Source organism: Galeopterus variegatus, unplaced genomic scaffold, assembly GCF_000696425.1.
Source record: "Galeopterus variegatus unplaced genomic scaffold, G_variegatus-3.0.2 Scaffold164, whole genome shotgun sequence".
Classification (NCBI taxonomy): Eukaryota; Metazoa; Chordata; class Mammalia; order Dermoptera; family Cynocephalidae; genus Galeopterus; species Galeopterus variegatus.
Window position 1 is genome coordinate 416,007 of NW_007726275.1, and position 10,023 is coordinate 426,029.

Consider the following 10,023-nt stretch of genomic DNA (forward strand, 5'->3'; position numbering starts at 1 on the left):
CGCCCCCGCCCCCTCTTAGGGCCCAGGCCAGGCGGAGGGGCGAGCGCAGCGGGCGCCCTGGAGGAGGGGTCTCTGGCTGGGGGGAGGGGGCGCGCAGGTTCCTTCCCTAGGCTTGGGGGGGCAGTGTTCAACCTAGAATGAAGGTGAGGACCATGGGCTGGTGTCAGGAGGGACCCCAGCCGGGCCACATTGTCCAGACCGGCACGCCCTCCGTTTGGTCCGAGCCCCCTTTCCTACGGCCACTCTTCCCGACCCGCCCACCCGGGGAGCTCTCCAGCAGCCCCGGTTAGTCGGGAGGATCTCCGAGGGACGCTGAGAGGCCGGCGCCTTTAAGAAGGGGCGGGTTCGTGCCTTCCATTCAGGCCCTTGGGCTCGGCCATTGATGAACCTGCGGACCACTGATGAACCTTGGGGCAGCTCGGGGCCCGGAACCGTGCCAGCCCAGCGGGCCGAGGTCGGGCAGAAGCAGGGACCCATCCGGGTCTCAGCAGCTCCCGGAGTGGGGTCTCTAGTGACAAGGTCCTCTCAGGACCTATACAGGGCGGTCTGGGCAGCCTTAGTAGTAACTGTGAATAAGCCTGAATAAGAATAAGCCTGAATCTACGTTCACACCAACTTGGTGCAGGGGAGAGCCTCAGGGTGGGCTGTCAGACCTGGGTTGGCCCCTATCTCTGCCCTCTGTGCCAACATTATCCACCCTGTAATATGGGGATGGTGTTGCCTGCCTCCTAGCTGGGTGGCTAGCAAGAGTTGCCTCTCTCCGACACAGGTCGCTGACCACGGGGCGGGAGAGCACCTGTGGGAGGGCAGGGGAGCCGTGGGGAGTGGTTTCCCCAAGAGGTTTTGGCTGCCTCTGACCGGGGCACTGATCTGAAGCCCCCTACTCTGCCCCACCTTGAACAAATCTCTATCCAGGAAGCCACCGGTTGGGGGAGTGACCTAGAACTTTCCAACTGCAGGAACTTTGGGAGAGGTCTAGCAGCCGCAGCAAGTACCCCTTAGGCTGTATGGATCAGGGTGTTCATGAGGGTCTCAGAGGCATTTTCCCACCAGCTTCTTCCTTCTACTGTCCTCCCTAGAGGCCTGTCCCACCAGTGTCAGGGAACGGCCCCACCCCCTGGATGGTGTGAATGATGGTAGACAAGAGCTTCTGATGCTGCTTAGTTGAATGGTTCCAGGTAATCAAGGGTTAATGAACATGCTTTTCTTTTTACCTTTATTGTGAAAACCTGTCTAAAGTTTCTAAACCCCTCTTCCCTACTTAGTGTGGGTCTCCTAGAAAGGAGTCCGGAACACACACCCAGGGGTGGGCTTCCCTTGGGGGTGTTTGAGGTGAGACCCCCCCACCCAGGTGGAGCCTGGGGCTCCCAGGGCTGAGCTTTCGGTTTCCAGCTGAGTGGGGCGGGCTAAGGGCATCAGTGCTGTTTCTCATGTAATCTTCACAACAACTCTGTGGGTTTGGTTCTATTATTATCCCCAGTTTACAGAGAAAGAAACAAATTAGGGAGGTGAAATGACTTGCCCAAAGTCATGCAGCCGACAAGCCAGGCCTCCAAACCACTTCTCCCTGACAAGAGCCTGAATCTTACTCCTTGCACTGTCTGCCCAGCCTTTGTAGGGAATTGGGGGCTTAGGTGCTTTGGGCCTCCTGGCTGCTGTCCCCATGGGGTTCTGGTCCAGTCTTGGAGCCTGCCTCCCCCACCTCATTCTCACTTTCCATGTGGGGCCACCGGGGTGGTCAGAGCTCTGGGGCCTGGAGAGGTTTCTCTTCCCTCCACACCTGATGGGGTCTGTTGTTATGCCTGTGCCCTGTCTCAGGAGATAGCAGGTGTGACTCCTCACCGTGAGGTCACAGCCCACACCTGTTTGGGCAGAGTGAGGCCGGGTGCAGGGGTACAGCATGTTTGGCTCCTGTGGGTAAAGCAGGGTTTGGGCTGCATTCTCCAGATACATCTGACCCTCTGAAGATAAAGCCCAGCTGGGGCGGGTATAACAGCCATTTGGGGGCTCACAGTCTGGTGGAGATAAGACACAAGCCATGTGGTGTTGTGGAGGGCCAGAGGGTCAAGCAATGGTGGGGCAGGGACAGGATACAGGGCATTCTGAGGCCTCCATAGGCCCAGGGGCCTACCAGCTATTGGGGCAGAGGAATGGAAGAAGGTGGGGCAGTGCCAGGCTAGGTGCTGAGACTTCGAGCAGAGGACAAGCAGGGGGTTGGAGGAAGAGGATGTGTTAGGACTTGACTGTGGTGAGTTTGAAGTACCTGGAGATCAGCCAGGCTGGGAATTAAGGAGCGCAGAGAAAGACCCAGGGAAACTTGATAAGCACCTGCAATGCCCAGAGTTCTGGGATGCTCAGCACTGAGGGGAGCCACTGGAGGTCTCAGTTAGGAATCACTGGTATGTGTGTCATGAAAAAGCCAGAGGCAGACTGGTGGGCTGGGTGGCAGGGATTGAGGGTGGCATCCTGCAGGTTTGTGGGGGCTGAACCAGGGTCCAGGTGAGGACCATGACAATTGAGAGGCTGCAAGGTGCAGGCCAAGGCTGAGAGGGGGCACTTCTGCCCTGCAACCCAAGAGGGCAGGATGGTGTAGGAGAGAACAGGGCCAGTGTAACTGGAGCCAGTCCAGCCTGCTGTCCACCTATGGACCCTAGCCAGTAACTGTCCAGCACCGGGTGCTCCTGAAGGAGGATGGGCCTACCTCTTGAGCCCCCATGCCCTGGCTTAGCTTGTTGTCTTGTAGGGCCCAGTTCTGGATCTTCTGCCCCCCAGCCTTTCAGAATGCCTCCTCCTCTAACAGGGGGCATCTCTTTTCCCGAAGGAGGGACTGCATCCCCCCGCTGTGCCCTCGGAGGGGGAGCTACCCAGAAAGAGGTCCCTGCTAGGAATAGCATTTGCTCCAGAAAAGGACAGATCTGGAACTTGGCTTGCGCTCCCCTCGAGCTCATTTTGCAGCCCTGGACCCACCTGTATGGCCCAGACACATAGTGGGAACCAGTACAAATCTGGGGACTAGTCACCGAATGACGGACTAGTCACCTCCTCGCCAGATCCGCATTTCTTCATCCATGCAATGAGAGAATCCTCTCTTTCCCACAGGGAAGAAGTGAGGGGTGAAGGGTTTTTAACAGGGGCATGGCACAACTGGATGTACATTCTGGGAAACTGCCTTTCGCCACACTGTGGAGCCTGGATTAGCCGGGGGAGGGAAGGGGTGGAGGAAGGTCAGAGAGAAGGCCTCTGCAGCCATCTGCCCAGAGCAGTCACAGGGAAACAGGGAATGGATGACCAATGTTTAGGAAGTAGAAGCAGAGGAGCTTTGATTCTTAAACAAACTACTTATTTAATCCTCATGACAGCCCTGTGAGGCTGGTGTTGCTCTTACCCTCCATTTTAACCAATGAGGAAACTGAGGCCATAAGAGGCCAAGGGGTCACACAGCCAGGAAGCAGGGGAGCTGGGATTCAAACCCAGACAGTCTGGCTCCAGATCTCAGGCTTTTAACCACTCCACTGTCCCAGCGTGTTAAATGACCAGATGTGCACGTAGGGAGACGCCCAGGCCATTGGGTCCCCTGGGACTGAGAGCCTGCAGAGCCAGCAGGGCTTGTCAAGGTTGTGTGTGTCAGTAAAAGCGAGGGGGCTCAGCAGAAGGGCTCCCACCCTCCAGAGGTGGCAAAGGCTGAGAGTTGCGAGAGGCATGAGGGCGTACTGGGTGCAGAGTGGCTCTTACGGCTGCTTCCCAGTGACGTTCCCCAGAGCAGGCCTCACCTCAGATGGGGAAATAAATCTGTACATGAGAACAGAGATGCTCGGTCCCACTTCACAGCTGTGGAAACTGGTGCTCAGAAACGCCAAGACCACTGTGTGCGCCCCTCCCACTCACCCATACAGGGCAGCTTCCCAAGGGCTCTTAATCCACACCTGTCCCTGTGACCACAGTGACCTCACCCCCAACCCCCCCCCCTCCCACTCTGCAGCAAAGCCCCAGCACATTCAAGGGTGTTAAGACCAGAAACCAGACCTGCCTTCTGCCAGGGTCATGAGATGAGTGCAGATATTCTTGGGCGGAAGGGTTGGAGAATTCCAGCCACATCCTCACTCTGGCGTGAGGCCCCAGTTCAGAGCCTGCTCTGTGGGGACAGTCTCTGGGGAGGGAAGAGGAGGAGTGGGTGGACTTGAGAACCAGCACCCAGGTACCCCACAGCGAACCAGAGAATGTGGCCTGTGTGTTCCCTTCCTTCATCGCAGGGGAGAGAAACCTCGTGTGCAGGCAGGGGGTGGAAGTCACTTCAGGCTGGAGGGATGGCCTGCCTAAAGGTGGTCTGCAGGCTGCATGGGGAGCACTGCAGAGAGGGAGCTGGAGGAGTGGAAGGGACTGTCCCACAGAGGCCAGCAGGATGGAAGGGGCCTTCATTGTAAAGCACGACGCTGGGTGGACCAGGGCTGGCCAATGCCCCTGAGGTCCTGAGAAGCACAGAGGACAGAGGACGTGAGCAGTCATGGTTAGGCAGCTTCCAGAGGGTGGCGAAGGACAGCAGAGTGAGGCCTTGTCTCCTCTTCTTGTGTTGGGGGCCCCAAGGGTTTCCCCATAGGAGAATGGTTCATTGGAGGGGGTCACTGCCCAGCCCAGAAGAGAGGACCCTTAGTTCCGACCATCTCCCCCTGCTGCGCTGGGTTGTCGGGGTGCCCCCCTGAGGACAGAGCTGAGTGAGGGTGCAGGAGAAAGCAGGGGGGCTCCTGGCAGCGGAGGGTGCTGTGTCTTGTCTGGGAGCAGCCGCCAGGCAGCCTTTCCAGGTGCTGGGGGCCTAGTTCGCGCTTTCTCCGGGGCTCCGTGGTCTCCTGTGGTGGGAGGGTGCTGAGGAGGGGGGCTCCCCGAAAGTCGAGCCCCGTGGCCCCAGCACGGTGTGGCGCACTGCGCCAGATTGATTGGTGGTCGGCCCATTGGCGGGGGCGGCGAGGCGGCCTCATCAATATTTTAAGGAATGACCCGGTCGTGGGGTCCGGAACTGCGTGGGGGCTGAAGACTGGCCTTTTTTTTTTTCTCTCCTTTTCCAATTGTCAGCGCTATTTTTACCGCCGGAAAGCTGGCCGCCCCCTCCCCCTTGCCCGAGGCTGACCGCCCCGGGTCTCCCGTCTGAGTTCCTGGCTGTGGTGTTAGGAGAGGCCATGGCTTAGAAAGACAATGAACAGGGACTAGATTAGGCTACCTCTGCCCCTCCACCCCCTGCCCCCACTCCATCCCCTGCCTCACCCCATTGAAGCCTCATCCCATCCAAGATGGGAACAAAATCCTTCCTTTTTCCAGAAGGAGAAGCCAGACAGCCAGCGCCTAGAAAAACCCAAGGGTGAGAAACTGGGGGAGGGTGGTCTGCCCAGCCAGTGCCCCGCAGGAGGCCAGCACCTGCTCCCTGGCCCAGCCCTCAGAGAAGCAGCCTGTGGAGGAGAGAGGCAACCCCCTACCTGCCCCTGGCCCCAGTGGGGTAACATCTGGGCCCCAGTCTTCAGTGTCCAAGGGCCATTGCTAATGCATTTGAATGAGGGGCCCCTACAGTCCACTGTTCCAGCACCCTTTTTTCTGATGGGGAAGCTGAGGCCCCAGGAGACCGAGGACCTAGCCCAAAATTCAGCCCAGATCTCACCGTGCCAGCACTGATCTGATCTGCGGGTCTTTTCTGGCATCCTAGGGCCACAGTGGGACAGCTGGAATGCTGACCACAGAAACAAGAGGGTCAAGGCCCACAGGGATGATGGGAGCTCAGGGTGGAGGGTCAGTGGAAGAAGAGAGGGTTCTATACAGTCTAAAACACAAGGGGAATTTGAATTATTGGATGAGTGAGAAGGATGGTCCAGGCAGGAGAATGACACAGGCAGAGACAGAGGTAGGGACCCACAAGGAGCTACTGGAGGAGGAAGAGCCTGAGGCCTGCTGGATTCAATTCATAAACCTTCCAGACCAGCTGGGCAGTGGGGGCAGGGGTGAGGTGGTCCACTGTGGTCCCCTCCCCCTCAGGCCCTACTTTTCTCACATCTGGATCCGTGGTCACCTGCACAATGACACAGGGCTCTGTCTGGTTGTCAGGGCACTGCCTGATCCCTGGAGTGGGCTGGCCCCATCCAGAAATTAGGGGAGCCCTGGCCCTGCCCTGTACTGCACACGGACTGTAATATTGCACAGACCACTTCCTGTGCCATCCTTCCAGGGAGGGTGGTCCTCATTTTCATTTTTGAAGTGAGGTGCAGAGGTTTGGGGTGTGGTCAGTGTCACTCGGGAAATCAAAGGGGTCAGGCCTTGCACCCAGGTCAGACAAAGTCATTGTATTTGGTCACCTCCCCAGTTCTGGCCCCAAGGGCAGTAGGGGACAGCATACCCCTGCCCCTGCCCTGGCTGGGCTTTCTTCCCCGTGGCTTACAGCCTCCCCTCTACAGAGAGCCTTGTCTGGGCCTCAGTCTCTCCATCTGTGATTAGGTGTGGGGTGCCCTGCTGGCCCTGCTGCTTGGTGACCCTTACCTCTGGCTGCTCATCCCCTGTTTCTTCTGTGTGGCCTGGGCTGGTCCCAAGGGACACTGAGAGCTGCTGTGCCAGGCATCAGGCCCTTGGGCTCCTAGCCAGCCATCAGGGTTGGGGAGGGGAGGTCACACCAGGTTTTCCCAGCCAGCAGGAAGAGTGGGGAGGGACAGGGATTGATGCCTGAGAACCCAGCACTGGGGCTGACTTCCTGCCTGCCCCATGTGGGGGCACAATTATCTCACACAGGGGCATCTCTGCCTTGCCTTCCCAGGCTGCCATGTCACCCATTCTGATCCCCCTAGTGACCCCAGTGGTACAGGGGGAGAGGTGGCCACTGTACGGAGAACTGTCCTGCTGGATAAGTGAGCTTGGAGCATAGGAATAGGACCTAATGGGCTTAGCTGCAGCCCGACCCCCACTCCAGGAAATGCCACACCCCCAGGTCAGGCTAAGGCCTTGGCCTGGGCTCTCCACCTTCTCTGGAGGCCGAGGTGATGGTGGTGGTGGTGGTGATGATGGTGGTGGCAGTGGCGGTGGCAGCAGGTGTATTCCTGCCTCCACCCCCAGGGGAAGGAGCAAGTGCCAAGAGCCTGGGATTTGACTCAGGCCTGCTTTCTGCCCCTGAGGAGTGGCTGTGGCACATGGGGAGACAGACATGGAAACAGACACTTAAAGCACCCTGCACCTGGCAACTTGCTAGAGGGACGTATGGGAGGGGACTATGTTTGATCAGAAGAGATGCCTGTGCCAGCCTGGGCAGGGGAGAGGGGGGAGCTCAGGGAAGGCTTCCTGGAGGAGGTGGCCCATACATTAATTATTGAAGGGTGAGTAGGAGTTAGGTGAAAAGGGGAGGAACAGCAGGGCAGGAAAGGTCAGGCATGAGCAAAACTCATGGTGCCTCAGCCCGTATTCTCTCCCTACCCTCGTGGACTCTGAACACCAGCACCCTGTAACCCCCAATTGTCCTGATACGCTCTGCCTCCAAGTCATTGCTCAGGCCCGCAGCACCCTTTTCCTGCCCTGTGCAGACATGAAGCCCAACACAGGCCCCCCACACACACCTTATTTCCCACCTCCACCCCTGGTGCCCCCCACCGCCATACTAGAGCAGGGTCTCAGAGGAGACCAGCTGGTTTGGAAACCTGTCCTCAGTGCTATGTGGCCTCATCGGGTGGTCCTGTTTCCTCCCGGGAGCTGTCCTGTGAGGGACTGCAGATTGATGGCCAAAGTTGCCCCAAGGAAAGGGAATCCCCATGGGTGCCCTATGGCCCAGAGTCCCTGTGAGCAGATCAGTTCACAGAAGTGGGGCGGCTATTTTTACCTGGTGTTTAATTACAGGGTTTGCCTCCCAGAGGAGAGATGAGACGGTGCTCCCGGCAGCCGTGAGGGAAGGGCATGCCAGGAAACATGGGAGCCTGGGAGGGCAGGTGAGGGCACAACCCTCCACCTCAGTTCCTTGGAAGGATGATCCCTTCTCCCCTAACACTGGGCCGGCCCCCTCAGACAGGGGCTCCCCAGGGCAGGGCTATATCACCCCATTCATTCTCCACTGGTCATTTTCACCCTGGCCAGGATGGGGGGGACATGCACACAGCAAGCTGGGCCTGTCCCCCTAGGGGTGACAGCCACCTCGGAGGATGAGGAGACAAGGCCCCCAACTGACTGACTGGACACACATCATGTTTAGCCATCCAGAGTGGTGAAGGATGGAGGGGCCGGGAATAAGGACTAGGAAGCTGGGGAGGAGGCAACAGGGATTCCTGGGTTGGGGCCTTTTCAAGAAGGTCAGATGTGGATGGGAGCACTGGAAGGAACAGGATTCCAGAAGGCGGGAATGCCAGTGTGCGGGCCTCTGTGACAGAAGGAAGTCCTGAAGAAGCAGGGCTTTCAATGCTAGTACAAAAAACTGTTCTACTTGATCCACAGTGGGGGTGACCCCTGAGTCCTGGAGTAATGCAGACCCGGGTGAGAATCCTGGACCTGCCTTGTCACTCACAAGCTGTGTGTCCTTACCCTGCTGGGACAAGCCTGGTGTGCCAACCATATTCATTTTGTTCATTCAGTGTTTACTGAGCACCTGCCGTATGCCAGGCACAGGTGACATAGCCACTTAGGACTGTCAAAACCCCCACCTTGTGAGACTGGCATTCTCGGGGAAGGGGCAGAGGAGGACACACTCCTGAGCAAGTACATGTATGCTACGGCCAGCAGCGGCATGCACAATGGAGGAAAGAAAGCAGGCAGCGGGCACAGAGCACACGTGGCACAGGGTGGAGAGGGAGCATTTATGATTCTCAGTAGCGAGGTCAGGGAAGGCTGTCGGACAAGACAATGTTTGAGCAGAAACCTGAAGGAGGCGAGGGAGGGTGGGGGAAAGGCATCCAGGCTTATGCAAAGGCCCTGAGGTGGGAATGCAGCTGGCACGCTTCTGGAAGGGCAAGGAGGCAGGTGCAGCCAGGGGAGAGTGGCAGGAGATAAGCCTGGAGAGGTAAATGGAGGCACACTGTGTCAGGCCTTGGGGGCTGTGGGTAGGACTTTGGCTTTTACTCCAAGTGTAATGAGAGCCATTTCAGGATTTTGGCCAGAGGAGGGACCTGATCTGTCTTGTGTTTTAGAAATGATGATTGGGCTCCTGGGTGGAGAACAGACTTAACCGGGGGTGGGGGGTGGGGGTGTTAGAGTTAAGGTGGGGGGGTGAAGTCAGGACCAGGGACCCCGTGAAGAAGCTGCTGAAGTACTGCAGGCAACAGAAGGGGTCATGTGGGTCCTGGGACACAGCAGGCTGGATGGGGAGGAGTGGAGGAGAGGTTGGGCTCTCTGCCTGTCTCAGAAACAGAGCCAACTGGATTGCATGTGACTTCTTCTGGTCCGCTAGGCTTTGGGGGCTATCAGAAGAAGTTACTGAGAAAAGTAAGGTCACTGAAGCTCATGGGGACCCCACTTAAAGCCATCTGTCATCCCAGCCTACTCTGCCAGCCCCAAGAGTGGCCTTGGGGTTCCCTGAGGCTGCTGTTCGGGAAGAGAATGAACGCGGGGGCTCCCCTGCTGCAGACACCACCCCTGCCTCTGCAGTTGGCTTCCTGTCACATATCCACGCTGCTCGGAAGGCCACGTGCTTCGGCCCTTAACATGCACACAGAGTCCCAGGGAGCCAGAGGGAGTGGACGGGGGCACACTGCTCAGAGGTCCCAAAGTCACCGTGCACTCTTCTCACCCTCAGCCGCAGGGGGCTGCCATGGGACGGGAGCCATGAATGGTGCCGCCCCCGGCCCCGCCGCCGCCCCGGTCCCCGTCCCGGACTGGCGGCAGTTCTGCGAGCTGCACGCACAGGCGGCCGCCGTGGACTTCGCGCACAAGTTCTGCCGCTTCCTGCGAGACAACCCGGCCTACGACACCCCCGACGCCGGGGCCTCCTTCTCCCACCACTTCGCCGTCAACTTCCTGGACGTCTTTGGTGAGGAGGTGCGCCGCGTGCTGGTGGCTGGGCCAGCGTCGCGGGGGGCAGCCGATCGC

The 10,023-nt window shown here is 58.5% G+C and overlaps 1 protein-coding gene across 1 annotated transcript in view; it reads left to right on the top strand.

The window, feature by feature from the left end:
• The first annotated feature begins 9,735 nt into the window (after positions 1-9,735).
• Positions 9,736-10,023, top strand: part of SH2B2 (SH2B adaptor protein 2) — a 12,770-nt gene continuing 12,482 nt past the window's right edge. The window contains exon 1 of the mRNA XM_008594615.1: positions 9,736-10,016. Coding sequence (XP_008592837.1) covers positions 9,760-10,016 — 257 coding nt within the window. The 5' untranslated portion in view covers positions 9,736-9,759. The remainder of the gene's footprint in view (positions 10,017-10,023) is intronic.